General features: G+C 38.3%; 2 protein-coding genes across 2 annotated transcripts; both read left to right on the top strand.

The window, feature by feature from the left end:
- The first annotated feature begins 9021 nt into the window (after positions 1–9021).
- Positions 9022–10090, top strand: LOC114536697. Its single transcript, XM_028558052.1, has 2 exons — positions 9022–9311; positions 9405–10090. Exons 1-2 carry the CDS (start codon positions 9293–9295, stop codon positions 10088–10090), a joined length of 705 nt encoding a protein of 234 aa, XP_028413853.1. The 5' UTR covers positions 9022–9292.
- A 3294-nt stretch (positions 10091–13384) lies between these two features.
- On the top strand, positions 13385–15486 carry LOC114536727 (uncharacterized protein F54H12.2-like). The gene is made up of 2 exons (XM_028558077.1): positions 13385–14163; positions 14208–15486. Exons 1-2 carry the CDS (start codon positions 13646–13648, stop codon positions 14977–14979), a joined length of 1290 nt encoding a protein of 429 aa, XP_028413878.1. The 5' UTR covers positions 13385–13645; the 3' UTR covers positions 14980–15486.
- The last annotated feature ends 6197 nt before the right edge of the window (positions 15487–21683 follow it).

The following is a 21683-nucleotide window of genomic DNA, read 5'->3' as shown; positions in this document are numbered from 1 at the left end:
CCTATTAATGTAGTTTCGAGTGCTACAAGAATTTTCCCCACAATATTATTGCCTTGAATATCTATTTGAAAGATAGATGAACTTAAAGTGACAAATTAACCACGTGTGCATGCCATTTGAATTTTAAGTGATCATATTTAATATTTGCCTTCGAGGGGTTAGGACTCACCTGAAAATGTAACATTTCATAAGTACATATTTATATCATTTAGAACAAAAATGACTCCGAAAATCGATCAGCTTGTCTAGGGTGGTATAATTAACTTCACAAAGTTATTCATATATAATTATTATATTTTGCCTGGCGGCATTTATTGAAAACGTAAGCACGTAAAAAACAAATACGTCGGGATTTTGGATTAATAGTATTCGTAAAGTTTGAAATTTTCCCGGACAGCTCGTCCAATTTAGCCAAAATTTTTAAGCAATAATTTTTTTTTAAACGCGAATTCCATGCACTGCCGTCGCATGATTAACTGGCAAATTTTTTAACCCTAATTTTCAATTTTTATATTAGTAAGCAAGGCCGGTAGACGACGTGAAAAAAAACATGGAGAATATTGTCTTTGAAACTTCTTTTCCACCATTTTCACCCTGCATGCATGACAACGCGGCGACAATTAATTTGTAGTTAATGTGGTTTGGAGTGCTACAAGCAGTAGTCCGCAGAATATTTACATGCAGTCGTGAATATAGCTGTTCGAGATTTGATGCTTTTGCTTCATTTCCACAATATAATTATAATTATTTTGCCTTTTCAAAAATTGCTTTTGTTGAAAAAACGACATCTTTGCTTGGTTATATATGCTTGGTAATTTGCTTAGAATGTTGTACATAAAAATATTCAAAACCTTATATCTCTCGAATAATTAGATAAGACATGCATGAATCAGAATATTATAACTGATTCCCTAAACAGTGACTTGCTATTTCCACTTGCTAATTCTTATGGGAATACCTGCAATTCTTAATGCATATTTATTTTTTGCTAACCTTCTGTTACCTATATGAGAAAAAGAAAGATCATGTTAAGTTCACATAATACTTCAACCTTTGTCGCAGAAGATGTCCATTGAGTTATAGTTAGGGTTCCGAGTGAGTAAGATTGGGACACACACACTTCTCTAATTTTTTGAGAGCTACTGAATGTTGTCAGCAAGATGATATGTTATTATGCGGCGAGGGCACCATGAGCAAAACATTCTTATTTGCCTGGAATAAATTATCGCGCTCCTTTTTGTCATAGGATAATGGACGCAAAATTCAATTTCTAGTTTCGATCGACGGAGAAGTAGAAGTATCTTTTAAAAAAATTGAAATACTCAAAAGGATTGAGCAAAGAAGTCGCGGTTTTAATGACGTTCTCCATGGTTTCTCACTACCTGCGTGTCTACGTATGCAGATTAGCTGGAAATTACATGGGTATAAATAGCCTATCACAAGGCTATCAGTATAATGATACAGTCTGTCTAACATATTATTATATAATTATAATAGAATATTCAAAATAATATATCATGTATATAAATAGATACAAATATATGTATATATTAATAATTATATAAATTAATATTTCGGTTCTTACCAAAACATCTTCGTAAAAAATCCATGGCCCATTTTTCATTTTTGTTTTGTTCATCTTCACCGTGCTGTTGCTCAACTGACAGTTTGCTGTATAAAGGTTGCTTGGTGTCACTCTGTAGTTGTAACCATAGCAATTATCTTCACTAATACAGAGAATGTGGCACTCTCCCAAACGATGAATGGTATGATTTGATATAAGATCGGATGGACGCAGTGCTTGATTTCCTGCAATAAGAATATACACCATTCAAGTTACTAGATTTCCACACAATATAACTTACTCATGTTTATTATATGAGTCAACGACCGTTTTCCACTATGCCAATTTGTCTCCCGAGGCAATGCATTATAGATTTTCACTGCAAGCATTTTCACAGATCATATCACATTACCAAATTTCAGGCCCCGCTTTGTGTTGCAAGAAGGGTATTTACTCGCTCCGAGGTCAATATGAAAATATTTTTTGAGGTTTCAAACCTGAGACCAAGGAGAAATATTTTCTATCCTGCCCGGCCAAAATGGTAAATGACGTATTTATTTTTTTACAAAAAGTGGCTTTCGGTTTTATAATTGTGTATTCATACACAGACTCGGCAATCAGGGGCAACAAAAATACAAACAGTCAAAACCTCATTCGTTTACTTAAATTCACTTCAATTTATTGTGATAATCATTTGGTCAATTTATTTCAAAATATTAATTTCAAAAGTTTGCGAACAAATCTTTAAAAGAACAAAAACGAAACAAATACGCTTTCTCTCGGGCATAAAAATATAGATTCCGGACCGTGGACATATATTGTAAAATTCCGCTCGCTGCCACAGCTAATCAGATTACAGGAAAGGCTGAGATTACCCCGCTGCAGATTTGTTAAAAGAATAAAATGAAAATTAATATTCCCCTCCGCATGGAAATTCCGCCTTGTGGAAATTAGCCTTTGCACCATTTTATACGTAGAAAATAAATGCTTCGATTCCAACACATTTATGAACAAATGCTTACTGGAATATGCGATTTATTCACTTTGCTTTTCAAATAATTATGACACACATAAGGATTTAGAGTATTTTTATATCAAAAGCAAATACTGCAAACATCGATCCGTTCCATGCAGAGTTCAGGATATCCACAAGATATCTTCGTGATGTATATATATATATGATGTATATATATATATATATATATATATATATATATATATATATATATATATATATATATATATATATATATACGTTGGCCGCAGATAGATAGATAGATAGATACTCGAAATCTAATTAGAATTGCATATGTTGTGTAATATGATTGAAATCCCATGCAATTCTAATTAGACTTCGAGTATCTATCTATCTATCTATCTGCGGCCAACGTATATATATATATGTATAAATGCCAAGACCATATTCGGATGATTTAAGGTGGAGAATGGTTTATCAACGACTGTTCTACGAAAGAATCATCGACGAAATTGCAGCACCTTTTGGAAGACGGGTGATGTGAAGCCTTGCCGTATGGGTTCCCCAACAGCGAGCGTATCTTTATTCCCACACGCAGAATATATTATCATGGACTGTTTACTGCGAACGCCGCAAATACAGTTGAATGAGATAGCAAGCTATATCATTAATGCTACTGGCTCTGCATTTGGCCCGGAGACACCGTGCCGAGCTCTCTATAGGCTTGGAATACACGCAAAAAGGTACGAACATTATGACATTATTTAAGTTGGAATATATACTTAATACCGCATGCTGGAAATCATATAACTATATTAATAAGACGCAAGCCATTCCACCTTTTTCCCATTTATTACAAGATTCTAGTTGTTATTTATCAACTCTTCAAGCCAGATTTTCTTTTTCAGATACAGAGAATTGCCCTTCAGCGAAGAAACGATATTAGGCTACAATTCATGGCCGAAATCCGCCTTTTTGACCCAAACCTGCTCGTTTTCCTCGATGAAACAGGCATTGTATGTAGTAAATAATACCTTACTGTAACTGGATTGCACAAACTAGTAGATCTCTTATTTATTTGGTTCTACGATTTAAGGATAAACGAATTGCTCGGCAATATGGATATAGTGCTCCTGGGATACCGCCTCAGCCTCGTCCCCGGCGCGTGTTTTATTAATCGGTGTTTTATTAATATTAATCGCGTAGTAATGTTTGTCTCGCGGGAGGACACGCACGAAGCGACAGCGTGGGGGAGAACGCGCCTGGCAGAAAATGTTTCCAAAAGTGAAATTTGTGTCGAAAAGTGAAATTTGCATTGTTGATAAGTAGGTAGCCCCCCCCATCCAGCGAGGAAAACACGCAACGCGTGGACCCCACGCGGGATGTCGGAAACTGTCTAGGGGTACGCGTGAATGCAATACAGGAAGTTCACGAGGGGTAATAGTGCGTAAATACGCAGAGTGGGACTATGTAGAGTCGGACTTTACCCAGAAGATAGCGTAAGTACGTAGGGTTGGACTTTACCGAGAGAGTGGCGTAAACACGTAGGGTTGGACTTAAAAGATATAAATATTTTTTAACGGTATAAATAAAGGATATGGTTTTTCGTGCAATTTCATTTCGATGTTTATCATGAATTCTTCCCAAGGAAAAGAACAGATATTCGGCGCGGGCGGTTTAACTATGGGTGAATTTGAGCCGTCGGAAGTTAGGAACTTATGTCATTTGATGGACGCGATATTTGCAGAGGCTGTTTCCAGCGAGGTTGGAAAAGTTTGCAAAGAGAGATGTAGAGGTTGTGAGTTCGATAGTCCTAGTCAGAGGAGACACGAATGTATAATGTTGTCGGAAGAAGAAAGATGGGAGATGCATGGTTTGGAGGCCGTTGACCAGGTGTTTCGGCGCGGAATACTTTGGAGAGAATTTATTGAGGCTATCCGTGTGATGAGATTGGATTATAACGAGTACGCAGCAAAACATTTTGAAAACCTCAAGAGAGACCGTGAGGCAACTTTTAACTTTCTGATGGGTTTGAGGCGAAGTTCAGGCTATTCTGAATACCAGCCCATTTTAAATTATCTCTCTTACTGGATTAATGATCATTAAGTGAGGACAATGTGACTGAATTGACATTTTTCATTTAATTTTACTACGCTAAATGTTATGAACCGTCTATATTATTATACTTGTATTACTTCATTTTACTTTCATTTTTTTACTGTTCGTCCAAGAATGATATATCGAAGTTCTCGATGGCGTCCCAAAACCTCTGTTCAGGAGTACCATGAACTTTGATTCCCTCAAATTGAAGCACCAAATCGATGTTCTCCCTCATCATATATATGTAGAAGTCTACGTATTTCTGCAGCTTTTCTTTCTTTTTGTGGTAGTTTTTTCTCGATCTTTCGGCCTCTTTTTGTTTGCGGTTCATTTTGCTTTGACTTGGTTGATTTTACCAACTATTTTTATACGCGTGGGGATTATGCAACCATTGTTAACAAATGCTCATTAATTTGATAAGAATGGTATGATTTTATGCAAATCGGTACCACGCTTGTTAACGGCGCCTCAGATGTCGTATATATGCCGAATCTAAATATGCCCAAACTAATATTAATGAGCTATAAAGTCTTTCTTTAACTTCCTATGCATTCAATCGGTATATAAAATAGGGGGTTTATGTGACCACACATCCCGTACGACACGATTTAATCGTGTAGAATCAAAAACATTTGCATCACGAAATAGTTATTATATTTTAAGCGTATTTACGCATGGCAATGATGATTTACATGAACAGATATTCTGCACGAGTGACAGCGTATTTACGCATTAAATTAAAGATACATGACTGTTGTTCATCATATGAATTATCAAGCGCCTTAGGTGTCAGGGTGTGTGCGTATGTACGCATTCCTGTGATATTATGTACAAACAAACTGCTGACGTTTAAAAACGGATTATCACGAACTGCATGATCGTGAGAGTATAAATTTAGGTTACAATAAAGGCAAAATTATCAGTTACACAACATTAGGAAGAGGACGTTGAGAGTTTTCGGTTTACATCTAAAGGTATGAGTCTTCCCTTTTTGCGTTTTTTATCTTCTTGCATTTAACGTTGTAAATCACTCAATTAAAGATTGTTTCGTCAAACCACACCGCTTGTTTTTCTGTTTAGATATGAATGTGATAGATAAAATATACGAGAGTCAAACGGTTGGTCAACTTTCGGAGTTGGAAAGACGTTATATCTTGACTGATGTTGAGAAGGAAATACTTTCCTAAAAAGAAGGCCGACATTTTAAGTCGCTTGATGCGATGGAGGGTGGAAAATGTTCGTCTCGGTATCGCTGCGGATCTTACAGATTCTTGGACCCTAGAACAACGCCAACGATTTTTGGAGGATTGGCAAGACGACGATTTATTATCACAAAGTGACATTGGGGAGCTTGCTTCAGGGTTTACCGATACGCTTGAACAAGGAGGAAACGTGTTGCCAAATTGGCAAGATGACAGATCTTTGTCACAGACTGGTCGCGGACAGAAAAGAGCCGTCGACGTAATGAATGAGGGCGCGAGCACATCAAACGAGGTTAGCGACAGTAATTATTTTACCCTGACAAATGTGAAGCAAGTATATGTTAAAAAGTTTAAAACCAGTGGTGTCGATTACGCTGTGCAATTTAAGGATACCTTTGCTAATTTGGAACTCTATCAATTTCATAATCAGCTGCATGACATATTTGGGGGCTTGCTCAGGTCCATTACTCAGAATATTCCAGAGCACGATCAAGTTCGTTTTGTGTTGCAATCGCCTCAGCTTGAGACTCCTATTTCTCTTCCATTCATGTCACGTTCTCGTCTTACGACCGAACGCGTTTTAGCTGAATTTGAGCGTGTCGTTCAATCTAATCGGGAATTTCGTTTGAATGATAGTGTTAATGTCAATTTAGTTCATGTTGAAATGCCGAATGGGGGTACCGGTTCAAAACGTAGTGAAATTAATTTGGAAAAGCATTTAGACCGGAAAGGTTCAATTATTCGAATTCAAAACGCAGATAACATTTGTTTAGCTAGGGGATTAGTTGTTTCTATCGCCAAAATTGATATCGCCAAAATTATAGTCGATCATCGCTGGCCAATGCAAACACAATTGGCGTACGAATTGCATGAAAAAGCTGGAGTCCCAATTGACGCATGTGGTTTAGATGAGGTGAAACAATTTCAAACCTATTTGTCTGATTATCAGATCAATATCGTTTCGAAAGAGCATCAAAATATCATAATCTATTCCGGTCCCGAGAAAGACAAACGGATTTATTTGTTTTTGCACAATAACCATTACGATGTAATTACCAGCATGCCGGCCTTTTTTGCTCGGAAAAAGTATTGCCATACCTGTAAAAAGGGGTACGATAAATTGACTGATCACTCATGTCCCGACTCGTGTAAATTGTGCTATTTTTCAAATTGTCCAATTGTTTCGTGGGTTCCCTGTGCTTGTTGCATGCGTGTTTTTAAAAGTCAGGAGTGTTTTAACCGACATAAGCAATCTGTAGGCAACGCAAAATCAGTGTGTGATTCTTTGGTTAAGTGTCTTCATTGTGATCTTGTTGTAAAACGGAGTAGGCTGAGGCGTGATTTGCATCACTGCGGTGAGACTCGTTGCTCTACGTGCAATACCTATGTGCAAACTGAAAATCATCAATGTTATATGCAACCCGTCAGAGAGGTAAACACCAGAGACATAAACGATGAAGCGAACCTTCTTAATACAGAGGCGAACGATGAAGAGAACTCGCCTCAAAGCGGGTACAATCAACTCCTATTCTTTGACTTTGAATGTCGACAAGAAAACGGAAATCACGAACCCAACCTATGCATAGTGCAAAACGAAGCGGGAAACGAATGCGTATTTAAAGGCGATAATACAAGAAATGAGTTTTGTGAGTGGTTATTTACCAAGGAACATGCGAACTGCATTGTAGTAGCACATAATTTTCAGGGTTACGACGGGTATTTTATTCAGCAATTCCTACACCAAAACGGCGTGATTTTCGATCTCATCACAAGAGGTGCCAAAATCCTTACATTGAATGTCCCGTTGTTCAAGATTAAATTCATAGACTCTCTCAGTTTCATACCCATAAGACTTGCTGATTTTCCGAAAACCTTTGGTCTCAATGAGCTTGCAAAAGGTTATTTCCCTCACCTTTTCAACAAAAAGGAGAATGAGAATTACGTTGGGCCAATACCTCCAAGTCCATTTTACAATCCTGACGGAATGAGTCCTGATGAAAAAGAGACGTTTTTGGAATGGCACGGTAATATGAAAGAAAACCATTACGCGTTCAATTTCCAGCAAGAAATTCAAACCTACTGTCGTTCAGATGTCGATATTCTACGGCGTTGTTGCCTTGAGTTTCGCGAACTGTTTCGTGATGTTACAGATATCGATCCGTTTGAGAAATGTCTCACCATTGCATCAGCATGCAATTTGGTGTTTCGAAAGAATTTTCTGAAAGAAAACACTATTGCCATCATCCCACCTCACGGTTATCGTCCGAAAGACAAGCAATCGATCCTGGCTCTAAAGTGGCTAACCTATACTGCCGAAAAGAGTGATATTTACATCCAACATGCCCGCAACGCTGGTGAGAAACGTGTTGGTACTTATCTACTGGATGGGTATCATGAAGAGACCAACACAGCCTATGAAATCAACGGTTGCTTTTGGCACGGTAAGTTGTTAACGTCATCATTTCTTTCTTTGCTCATGTCTAATATTTTGTTTATTAAACTTTTGCAGGATGTTTAAAATGTTATGCCAGAGATACGGTGAACAGTGTTAGTGGTAAAACCATGCATGACCTGCATCAAGCTACAATGGAAAAGACGTGTTACCTCAGAGATCAGGGCTTCAAAGTTGTCGAAGTATGGGAGTGTGACATCAAGCGAGAATTAGAATGCAGCGAAAATATGAAAAGTTCCTTTGACAGTTATGACTTAATTGATCCTTTGGAACCTCGTGATGCTTTCTTCGGTGGTCGAACCAACGCTGCCAAACTATTTCACGAATGCAAAGATGGCGAAAAAATAAGGTGTAGTATAAATCTTTGAGTGAAGTACAAATTAAATATACAACTTTATTGTACAACTATTAACGACTTTTTATTATGACGTCATGATGACGTCAGCTATTTAGATTTCACGAGCCTATATCCCTGGGCAAATAAAATGACGCGAACAGTCGTCGGTCATCCTCATATCATCACAGAAAATTTTGACGAAGATATCTCCAATTACTTTGGGTTGATCAAATGTACAGTTCTGCCACCTCGTGGTCTCTTCCACCCTGTCCTGCCTTATCGTACCCAGGGGAAGTTGATGTTCCCTTTATGCAAGTTATGTGCTGATACGTGTAATCAATCCCCATGCACCCATTCCGACACAGAAAGAGCTATTCAAGGAAGCTGGTGCAGTGTGGAGTTGGAGAAAGCCTTGGAGAAAGGTTACGTAATTCTGAAACTCCACGAAGTATGGCATTTCCCACAACAATCTGATGAACTGTTTAAAGATTATATCAATACGTTTCTGAAAATCAAACAAGAAGCGAGTGGTTACCCAAAGAATTGCACTACAGAGGAACAGAGACGCCTTTATGTTGAGGAGTACTACGAGCAAGAAGGAATCCGTTTGGATCCGTGCAAAATCGAGCATAATCCAGGGCTGCGTGCATTGTCAAAATTGATGTTGAATTCATTTTGGGGTGAGTATATTGCTACAAACTTTGCCGTACCCTCTAAAGGATTTTTTTTTTCTGATCAGTAACCTATTTTGCGTTGTCTCATATATTTTTTAGGCAAATTTGCACAACGTCCCAACATGTCAAAGGTAGAATTAATCGCAGACCCCCAAGTTTACTTTGACTACCTAACCTCGGATGAAATCAATGTTCTTGACGCAAATTTTGTCAATGATGAAGTGATTGAAATCCACTATGAAAACAACGAAAATTTCATCGCGCCAAATTCAAAAACGAATGTTGTCATCGCTGCTTTCACCACTGCCTACGCTCGCCTCAAACTCTACGATGTTCTGGATCAACTTCAGGAAAGAGCGTTGTATTACGATACTGATTCGGTGATCTTTGTCAGTAAACCCGGTGATCCAGAGCCTCCTACGGGTCCGTACCTCGGCGAACTTACAGATGAATTAAAAGGAGACTACATCACCACGTTCATTTCCGGTGGCCCTAAAAATTACTGTTACCGCACAAATTCGAACAAGGTTGAAACAAAGATACGCGGTATCACATTAAATTGCACCGCTAGGCAAAACGTTAACTTTGAGGTGATTCGTGCTTTGGTATACCTTCATGCAAAATGTAATGTCGCAGGGCAAGTATCCGTAGATATCCCATTCAAGATTACTCGCAACACCAAAACAAAAGAAATAGAAACCAAACGCATGAAAAAGGACTACCGTATTGTTTATGACAAACGTGTTATTATTGATGAGTACAAAACACTTCCATACGGATTCTAAATGTATATATTCTATATTGTCTTTATGTGTTTTATGTTTAAATAAATGTCAAAAATAAAGTCTGGCAGATTTGCTATCTTATCATGAGAGTATTTTTTTCTCGATTATTTTACACTTAAACGTGTCCCCTGCTTTTCGGATAACCACCATTTTAATTCGTTTGTGTATCGTTGTATGGTTAGTCCTTCGCTTGAGCTTGAGTTTCCTGATCTTGTGCAGTTTGGCTTTTCTCTCGTCTTTAACATTTTTCTTCTTTTTAATAGCCCTTTTACGTAGATCATTTTCCCCAGTTGATTTCGAGCATAAAACCTCTTTCTTTGAAGATGCTTTAGGAGACATCGTTTTGTGTGCACACTTGGCTGGCATATTGCAAACTGAGGATTCGGTTTAAAATCATGTCATTTTATGATCTTCGCGATCACAGCGCTTATTACAAAAACCTAAAAGTCTCTTCTTTTAGCATTCGTCTTCGATCTGCACAAAAATTACTTCTCCAATCACCACGCGTATATTTGAGCAGTCCGGTGTCTACACAGGGTTTAATGTCCGTTAGGGTTTCGATAAAAGCCTCCGTGACCTTTGTCTCTGAGATTTTGACAACGCCTCGTCAAAATACATGCATAACTGTTCGTCCTTTTCCATAGTGATACATTGATGATTTTCTGAGATAAATTTTCCATAACACATCCATCACAATTTGCAACCACTAGTTGAGATATCATCATTGATATCTCTTTAGCGTAACACTTTAGCAGTTTGTTTTCGATACGTCTCAGACGATGACGTAACATAAACGTTTTGTTGTCAATGTCCAGAGGTTTGTATGGAGACATCTTTCTTTCACGGCTCTCCAGACAGGTTTGAGGTTTTTTAATGTTGCAAATGTTTTATACAACAGTACAACGTCGACATATTCAGTGCCTCAGCAAGAGCCGTAGTGTAACATGGGTAATTCCTTTCGAAAAAGTCCTAAGATCAACAAAGATCACAACAGACAAAAGATGTTTAGATTGGGCATAAGTTTCGGTCGCAACGATCTTAATCTTGAGGGCATTTGCAAATGGGTTATAACAGTAAAACCATTAAAAACTACAAGCCGGTTGACAACGCGGAACAAGACATTGTTCAATTGCACAGTGAGACGCATGAAAGTATTGAAAACGCCGAAGAGTAAAAGTCAAACCCTCATTTCACGCCTGAACATGAACGAATACTTATCTAGCGTTTATTATGATCCTAAACGATCTGGAGGGTTTGGTGGGTGGATCGTTTATATAAAGACGTTAAAAACGAAGGAAAATTTAGAATAAGCCGTAAGAAAATCAAGCAATGGTTAATGGAACAGGACACATACACTTTGCATAAGCCTCTTCGTCGTAATTTTAAACGAAATCGCGTGATCACGGGTAATATTGATCAGAGTTGGCAGATGGATTTGGCAGATTTACAATCCCTGCAGAAATTTAATGATGGATATCGATATCTTCTCGTATGTATTGATGTCCTCTCCAAATACGCCTGGGTGATTCCGTTGAAAAATAAAACAGGACCTTCCCTGGTCGAAGCTTTCAAAACTATTCTCTCCTCTGGACGTAAACCTGAAAAAATTATGACTGACCAAGGAACGGAGTTTTTAAACAGACATTTTCGAGCTTGATGAAAGAAGAAGATATCCAGTTGTACAATACGTATAACGAGACCAAAGCATCAATCGTAGAACGCTTGATTCGTACTTTGAAAACAAAAATGTGGCGGTATTTTACAGCAAAGAAAACCATGAGATACATTGACATGTTGCCAGATTTAGTTTATTCTTACAATCATAGTGTTCATCGTAGCATTAAGATGAAGCCTGCGGATGTTAGCATTGAAAACGAAAAGAAAGTATGGCATACTTTGTATGACGATCATAATGTTGGAAAAAATGTAAAGTACAAATTTAACATTGGTGATCAAGTTAGAATTAGCAAATTAAAACGAAAGTTTGAGAAAGGTTACTTGCCAAATTTTTCCAAAGAAATATTTACTATAAGTAAGCAAATTCCTCGCGATCCTCCGGTATATAAGCTAAAAGATTATGACGATGAGGAACTCGATGGAACGTTCTATGATAAGGAATTGCAAAAGGTCGTCAAACGTGACGACGTGTACGAAGTCGAAAAGATTCTTAAGAAACGTGGGAGGGGTGATAATATACAATACTTTGTAAAATGGTTAGGGTACCCGAACAAGTTTAATTCATGGGTACCCGCTTCAGAAATAAATAAAAACCTTTAAACGTGTACTTTCGTTGTTATATTCATTTGTATTTCACGATGAGCAGAGCACATTTTTATCTTACGCTTCCCAGCAATGCATCCTTAAATATCTTTCCCGATAACAAAACCACCAGTTACCGTGTTAAATTACCACAACCTGTTGATTTGAATGGTGATTGGGAAGTTGGTTTGTACTCCGTTTCTTATCCAAACACATGGTATACTCTTCAGAAACATGATAATAATATATATTGGGATGACGGCAAAGGATTTTATTTGGCGGCATCTGTAGAATATGGTTACTACAAAACAATGCAAGACCTTCTCAAAGCCACCAACAAGGCTCTGAAAAAAGAAACCCGTAACGATAACATCAATTTAACGTTTAATGCCGTAACCGGAAAAGTGACAGTTCACCTAAAAAGTGGCTATCGGTTGGTTTTGGCAGGAAGAATGTCTATTATCTTAGGATTTGGGGGAAAGGAAGTAAAATTAACAAAAACGACCATTAGTCCTTATGTTGCAGACTTGTTTGGTATGTCAACAATATACATTTATTGTGACGTTGTTCAACCTCAGATTGTCGGTGATACAAACGCAAAGTTACTCCGAAGCATTCCAGTCGAGGGAAAGTCTGGGGACATCATTACCAAGACGTTCACAAACATACAATATGTGCCAGTCCAAACTAAATCATTTGAGGACGTGGAGATTCTTTTAAGGAACGACACAGGCGATCCCGTGCCATTTGAACGCGGGAAGGTGGTGATAACACTACATCTCAGACAGCACAGTTATTTCTAAAAATGAGTAACCCGTACATTCGTTACTATCTTGATCAGCAGCAAGGGCGTGGTATGTCTGTTTTCAGAGGCAGACCATGGCAAATGGGTCATGGACAAATGGGTTTTGGACTAGGTGGTCTGTTTAAAAGTGTTGCCAGGGCAGTCATGCCAATTGTAAAAAGTGGAGCAAAAGCTCTTGGTAACATTGCCCTAAATACTGGAGCTAATCTATTAGGAGACGTTGCCTCGGGAAAAAATCTGAAGACAGCGATAAAAAGTCGAGGGCGTGAAGCCGTAAACATCGCAAAGGGAAAAGCCGTTAATCGAATAAAGACGTACGCTCAAACAGGAAGTGGAAAACGGAAAACAAAGAGAAACGCATCAATTAACAGGAAAAGTCGTCCCAAGAGACGCAAAACGACTAAAAAGAGAAAAGCATCAACATCCACAGCCAGAAGCAGACAGACCAAGAAGCGGAGAACAACTCGTGCAGAAGATATATTTGGTTAAACATGAATTTTGTGCATTCAAAATCTCCTGAAGGAATGAAAAGTGAACTTGATTTATTTGGAATACCATCAACACAAGTTGGATTGGAAAAAGGACATTGGATCGATCATCAACCGGTATCCAGTGTAGAAGACGGTGGTCCAATCACATTTCTGTGTCCAGGAACTGATGATTACGTTGACTTGTCGAAAACGATTCTTGTAGTGAGAGCAAAAGTGACAAAGGCTAATGGGCAAGATCTTGACGCAGACGAAAGAGTCGGAGTTGTAAACAATTTTCTGCACAGCCTTTTCAAACAAGTTGACGTCTTTTTGAAAGAAAAGCAAGTGACACAAGCTACTGGAACGTATGCATACCGTGCGTATTTGGAGACGCTGCTTAATTTCGGGATTGGTGCTAAGCAATCCCAACTCACCGCGGCTTTGTTTTATAAAGATACAGCAGGAAAATTTGATGTGTCCAATCCTGCAATAGCGGTTGCTGCTAACACCAACTATGGTCTTAAAAAGAGATATGAATTCAGCTGCCAGAGTAAAACGATTGAAATGGCTGGACCTATATTAGTGATGTGTTCTTTTCAGAACGTCTCCTGTTAAGCTTTGTAGACCTAAAAGTTATTCTGAATCGCAATATTAACGAGTTTTGTTTGATGGCTTCTGAAGATGATGCGGATTACAGAGTAAAATTGATGGATGTTTATCTGAAAATACGTAAGGTGAAAATTAGCCCAACCATTTCCATGGCCCATGAGATTGCATTGAAAAAAGGTCCTGCTATCTATCCTATCCGTCGTGTTGAATGTAAAAGTTTCATTATTCCAGCTGGAAATCCCTCCCTAAGAAAAGATAACATTTTCAACGGACTTGTCCCGAAATCATTTGTTTGTGGCTTGGTCGAAAGTGCGGGATTCAATGGCGCGTACAAACAAAATCCATTCAACTTTCAACATTTTGACATGTCCTTTATTGGAGCGTCTGTGAATGGCGAAGAAGTACCCTTGAAAGGCATGCAACTTTCCTTTGCCGGTGCAAATCCTAGATATATTGAAGCATTTTACACAATGTTCTCTGGCACGGGAAAGATGAACTACAACACTGGAAATGATATCTCACGCGATGAATACATAGGAGGAAACGTGCTTTTTGCATTGGATTTGACACCAGACATGTGTGGTAGTTCAACGCACTTTAATGCTGTTCAGAAAGGAAATTTCGCAGTTGACGTCAAGTTCTCTCGTGCGCCGGCAGCAGCTGTGAGTCTTGTCTGTTATGCAGAATTCGAAAACCTGATACAGATTGACGGTGAGAGAAACGTCATATATGACTATACCGGCTAGATGAATACCGGACAGATAGCTCGCGCATTGGAACAAGACTCTTTGACAAGTAAAACATTTTGCGGTGTGTTTCCAAGTGATAAATTACCTGAAAAAATTGAAAATTATCCTTGCGGTTTTGTTGCAAACACAGATCCAAGCACTGAACCTGGAACGCACTGGGTGGCCTTTTACTTTCCATCAGAACACAACGGAGAATTTTTTGACAGTTATGGGCAACCGCCGGAATTCTACTCATTTGGGGACATTTTCAAGGGATATTCTTATGAATTTAACAATCGCAAACTGCAAAGCAATTGGTCGGATGTTTGTGGTCAATATTGCATATTCTATCTAAGTCATAGGGCACGTGGACATAGCATGAATAAGATTGTTCAGTTATTTAGTAAAAATACATTGTTAAATGATGAAAAAGTATCTCATTTTGTTAAAAATAATTTTAAAGTAATGTTGAAAGAATCAAATGCTGTAGAACAACAAAGTAAAAAGTTGTTTAAATAAATGTTGTCAAAAAGAAATCAACGTGTGTGTGTGTGAAAAAAACAATTAAAACGGGTTGGAAAATAACCATTTATTTATTTATTAGAACATGCAGTTACAAAATTCAATATTTAATCCATTGTTTTGGAGTTTTCTCCTGTGTATCATGTCTCTTCAACAGTCTTTCAAAATAAGCTGATGATGGGCTTGATCGTTTGGGTGTACTGACAACGGATTCTCCTCCTGCAGACAGAGTATCCATTTGTTTTAACCTTTCCTCATTTCTCACAATGTCTGTAGGTATGTTCATCTTGGACAAAACAGTAAAAAATTCTTTCGATCCTTTAGGATTAAAATTCTTTCTTCTTCTCATAGCGTCGCTGATCAAATCAGAAATGTTTGAACGTGGAACCTTTTTACCGTCCAAGGTAACTTCTCCAGTCTTATCCCAAGAAATAACGTCAGGTCTCGTTTTCAAACGGTTCAACAATGCTGTCGCTCTTAAACGCATTGTTTTGGGTATATTATCTACAATCACGGAATCGGGCAGGGGGTTAATTTCGTTTGCCCCGTCGTCTTTTTCTGTATTTTTCTCCGTGCCAGCCTAACAGTTGGGATCCTCATCCTTTTGTTGCCTGAGATTCATAAAACGTTCCAGATTGGCATAGTATAGTTTCTGTTTTTGCGCATCATCAATATCAGAGCGTTGAAGAATATCTGACATTTCTCCATCTGTCTTAATCATGTTTCTTACAATTGGCGACGTTTCAATTTTTGCTTTTGTTCGTATCTAGCAAACACGTCCTCGGGGACCAGTATCATTCGTTTTGCATGCTTCATTTTGCTAACAAACTTCCGAGGACACTTAGGACCGGTGGCAAAAGAGCTGTAAGTAAATTCCCACCTTTTTGATTAATATATTGCTTCTTTCGTTTTCTTGACACTTTCTTATTTGCCAACGCACGGAGATGTGTCCTGTAGCGCACTAAACGTCGCTTTTGAATTGGTGTTAGTGGAATAATACCTTTAAGTAGATTCAAAGAGCATTCGCAAATAGCTGTGATGACATCTGCAGGACAATGTTCGATAAGCAGTTTACGCAACTTAGGTTTAGACTTTACCATAACTTGAAGATACGGAAGACTTTCTTTCATGCGCTTCGACTTTATACTGATAGCCGTTGGTCAACGCGCGTAACTTAAGTACGTTTCACGTAGACGACTTGTCTTTCTCCAGGAAGAATAGATGTTCTGAGACGCATATTCTCCGGCGTCAACTGATGACAATCAACCATCAGATAACCATAAGGCTTATTTGTAGCATCATGGAATGCCTCCAAAAGATAATTCATGTTATTAGGAAACATCTGTTTTGCTAGTGTTGCAATACCGAGCGAGTCACGTGGATTTCGGAATATTAGCATGTAGTGGGAATTCAAACTTATCGTCCGTGATAACTTTCCTGGTGGGAACAAGTTCTGCGTAAGATAGAGAACGGATATACCCCGATGATGAGAGCCACGCGTAAATAAATCTGCTACCCGTTGATCGTTGGAACATTGAGACATCAAATCATCTAGTACGACAAGAGAGTTATCGTGTCCTTTTACCAAATCGTATAAATCGTCCGGAAACCCCTCTACTAGTATAAGATTAGGAAACTTTTGCAACAGCTGTTCAAATTCTTGCTGATATATACCGTAGCAGTATATTATATTGGTTGGAACTGGATTGAAAAGTTCTTCTAAGTTATGCAACATTTCGAACCAAATAAGATTTCCCACTTTGGCTTTGTCCACAAACATAAAAGTTTGCAGGCGTTTTAAATCGCACATCCATCGCGGATACACACACAATGAATTTCATGATACATATCCATGTGTTTTATAGAGAGAAAATGTGTTTGATAAAAGAAATCATTCGGTCGAAAAGGCTCTGTTTGACCTTAAACTCCTCAAAATCGAGGCTCTGAAGTCGTGTAGCAACGAGTCTTACGGCTCCACGCGTGACCTCCTCGGAGTTTTTCATCAAGGAAACCAATGCTAAGTAGGCCATTGCGCGACCAAAGTTGCTCACATTGATTTCATAAAAAATAACTACCAAATCAGAAGAATTTAAAACCGCCGATTGGTATGTAGACTTGTGTTGCACAAGTAAATAATTGATATGATGAGTTAACGTTTTCATATTAATATCGACGTTATTCTTTTGGAGCTCGTCTAAGATGACCTCCATTATTAGCAGCGCGAAATCACAAATGATACAGTAGTGTGTAAAACATTTTATTTATGTCAACAAAAATAAAGATCTCGGTAATATGATGGTATGAACGGTTCTTCAACACTGATTTGTTCATCGGGTACCCATTCAAAAAATCGACACGAGTCCTTCTTCCCATTGGGGCAACAAAAGAACATACGATCTTTATTGATGCCTTCTTTCTTCACCTTTCGCAATGTACACGATAGCCCATGATGACAGGACGGTTTCGTTGTTGGCTTCACATCACCCCACGTCCAAAAGGAACATGGATCCTTCTTGTCAGAGCATACAAAAAATGGTCTTCCAAAACTTCCTTTCATTAAATCTTTAACCACACGCATTTTTGTAGATTTTTTATGTGTGTCACATTTCGGCTGTGATTGATTCGTAACTCGCCAAGCAGCAATGGCTTTCTCAAATAGATAACCATCATCTTCCGTGCAAAAGAAATTACAACTAGGATTTTGACCACAGAACCAAAACGAACTGTTCTTCGTTGTCGCAGTAGAAGCAGGCTCCCCGTGCAAACATTTCATCGCTTAATCTTGACTTAAAAAATATCAAACAAGCTCTCCCAAGTGAAATTCGCAAACACTGATGATATCCAGCGTTTATGCCCCAAATTTATACTCTGAAGACAACACTGAAAACCAATAAGATCATCGGATGACAATCTTAGATGTCTCCTCAGACGTCTGACCCTGCATATCTTAGTCAGATTGTGTTGTGAGAAGACTTCGAATTCAGTTGAACACAAACTTTGACGATGGAAAGTTCGAACAAGGTATTCCATTTGTTGGAAGTAATGTATGCCAATGCTGTAGAACGCGAGGTTCAAAGAACGCGCAGTAAACTTTGCTGTGGTTGTAAAGTAAGAGATCAAGACTGTTTAATGCTAGACGAGTACGAGACGTGGCAGTTGTATGGTTTCGAAGCCTTAGAGCAAGTTAACAATACATGCATGATATGGAGTGAGTTTGTTGAAGTAACAAGAGTCTTAGACCTTAAGTGGTATGATGATGTATCTCAGCACTGGAAACAACTTACGAAAGATCCAGATTTTATACTGATCGAGTCCTTAATGAACGTAAAAGATCCTAAAGTTCAAAGTGCATTGAACCAGCTGTCTTATTGGAAAGGAGATTCATACCAAACTGATCCACTAGAGTCAGGTGTCGTTGCCTTTTTTTGTCATCCACCTATCTTTAAGTACACGGTTAAAACAACAGGAGAACAATTTACAAGTGATGAGAACAATCATCACAAAGCATACAAAGAATATTTAAGAAATGAACTCTTAAAATGAACATACAAATGTGTAATTCTCAGTAGTAAAATAAAATATACTCTTCGCAAATTCTTACTGCGTGATAAGTAAACCGGCATTTGGGTAATTTGAGTAAGATGTTGTCAAACATATCCTGCGTATTTACGCTATTATGCGTATTTACGCTATTATGCGTATTTACGCTTTATTGTTTATCCCGCCCCTCGCGCATTATCCTACTCGCGCCTGGAGACCACGCACCTCTTCGGGAAAATCCGACAGTTTCCGACGTCCCGCGTGGGGTCCACGCGTTGCGTGTTTTCCTCGCTGGATGGGGGGGGCTACCTACTTTGATAATCTTTGATACCTTGAATAAGAACAGCATTACAGTATTAAATGGTTGAAGAACTTAACAAATTGTTTGAAAATGTGAATATTGAAGGTAAATTCTTATATTTTCTGCAATCGCGCATAATACATCTTCGGATTCTTCGATAGTTTCTTCCGCCATCTTGAATACATTTTCTGCCAGGCGCGTTCTCCCCCACGCTGTCGCTTCGTGCGTGTCCTCCCGCGAGACAAACATTACTACGCGATTAATATTAATAAAACACCGAATAATAAAACACGCGCCGGGGACGAGGCTGATACCGCCTGTTGTGAGCGACTATAGCTATGCACGGTGGACACGTCGCTATTCCATAATTTCGGCCAAATCGTGTGATGGACTTCTTGCGAAGTGTTTGTTAAAGAATCCCGAGGAAAGATTTGAAACACGCTCCTTTATCCATTTTCTTGATGAACAGCTTTTGCCAGCTATGAATCGATTTGATGGGGAAAACCCGCGATCCGTTCTCGTTATGGGTGAGATTTGAATATAATTAGTGCAAATTCGCTGTTCTAACATATGTCTCAAGGGATGACTGAATTTGTGATCATGTTTTGATCTATTAATATCTGTTTAATTAAACAAAACTTGTTGATGCACAACTAGATGCAACTACTAAAACTAGTAATATGCATATTTTTTAACAGATAACCACCCAACACATTATGTACAAGATGTTGTAGAACGAGTGTACGACAGTCCTGATTTGAATCCTATTGAAGAGGTTTACATATAGCTTGCTATCTCATTCAACTGTATTTGCGGCGTAAGCAGTCCTTGATAATATATTCTTCGTGTGGGAATAAAGATAAGCTCGCTTTTGGGCGACCGATACGGCAAAGCTTCACATCACCCGTGTTCCAAAAAGTGCTGAGAGTACGATAGACGGTTTTTGAACAATAAAATAGCTGTGCTGCAATTTCTTCGATGATTCTTTCGTAGAAAAGTCGTTGATAAACCATTCTCCACCTTAAATCATCTGAATATGGTCTTGGCATTTTCTAATCGTTCACCTTGCTATACTCGAACTCGCAATTAACACGCTTGTACAATCCCACGCGTGTTGAATAATAATGTCACGTGATCGATATATACATATACTTGCTCAGGACAACCTTTTTGACAACGACAGTATATATATATATATATATATATATATATATATATATATATATATATATATTTTTCATTACAATTTTTGAATGAATAAGTTGCTACTTTAAGTTTCATGCAACAAGCAATCATCAGGCAACATACTAATTACGGTTAAGATGTCACGTATAGTTACTACTCGCGATGTATTTGTTAACGCGTGTTCGTTTAAACTGTCCAGCGTGGAATTTGCGCGCGTGCACACATTTTGTGAAAAGTTCACTTTTTTTGTTTAAGTTAGACCTAGAATAACAATTACGTAGTATTTGCAATTTCTCCTCTTAACATAAATTACACGATTTTCCTCCAGCCTTGATTGAATTTGCTAGGGAAACGATAGACCACTTAATATTATATTGTTTTTCATTTTGTTTCAATTTCCAAACATGCTTAGATAGTTCCGTTTGTTTTTCGTATCTAATGTCGTTGAATGACCTCTTGTGATTTCTGTATCTCTCTTTAAATGTTGTCGCTGTCATACCAATGTATGTTTTCGTTTCCTTCGGGTCTTCGGCTTCCACCTTGGCCTTATAAACTAGATTTTTTGTCAAGCACATCTTATTTAGCGGGCACTCGTTCATGTTCCTGCAGTTGCATAGGTTTTTATTTTTGTTGCCGTTGTCGGCAACAAGCAAATCTAACAATCATCTCATCTAACAAGCAAATCTTTGAATCTGTTGCTCCAATTTACAACGACTCCCTGAAGCACAGTAATTACACCTCTAAACTCCATTTTTCAACCCAAGAAACCAAATCCTCAACTGAAAGCCAATCCTAGCGCAAAAGAGCCAGAAAAGTCATTTGTTTCAACCCTCCATGCATACAGTAAGACCGTACAAACCAATGTCGCTCGGGAATTCTTGAAGTTAATTGACGAACATTTTCCCAAATATTCACCCCTCCATAAAATATTAAACAGGAACACTGTCAAAGTTAGCTATAGCTGTATGAATAATATTAAAAGTGTCATATCAAAGTGCAATAAATGCGTGCTCAAAGAATATCGTTGCCAACAACCCGACAACGGCAACAAAAATAAAAACCTATGTAACTGCAGGAACATGAACGAGTGCCCGCTAAATAAGATGTGCTTGACAAAAAATAGGTACGCTAAGCGTACGTGTATCTGCTCACAACAAATTAGTTTGGACAGCAA

The sequence above is a fragment of the Dendronephthya gigantea genome, unplaced genomic scaffold, assembly GCF_004324835.1.
Source record: "Dendronephthya gigantea isolate DGI-Jeju-01 unplaced genomic scaffold, DenGig_1.0 000143F, whole genome shotgun sequence".
NCBI lineage: Eukaryota > Metazoa > Cnidaria > Anthozoa > Malacalcyonacea > Nephtheidae > Dendronephthya > Dendronephthya gigantea.
Note: the sequence above shows the minus strand (reverse complement) of the source record. Positions and strands in the feature narration are given on the sequence as shown.

Coding starts and splice junctions, on each gene's coding strand:
- LOC114536727 (XM_028558077.1), top strand. CDS start 13,646: ATGAATTTTGTGCATTCAAAATCTCCTGAAGGAATGAAAAGTGAACTT. Junction 14,164..14,207: donor CTTAAAAAGAGATATGAATT/CAGCTGCCAGAG, acceptor GACCTATATTAG/TGATGTGTTCTTTTCAGAAC.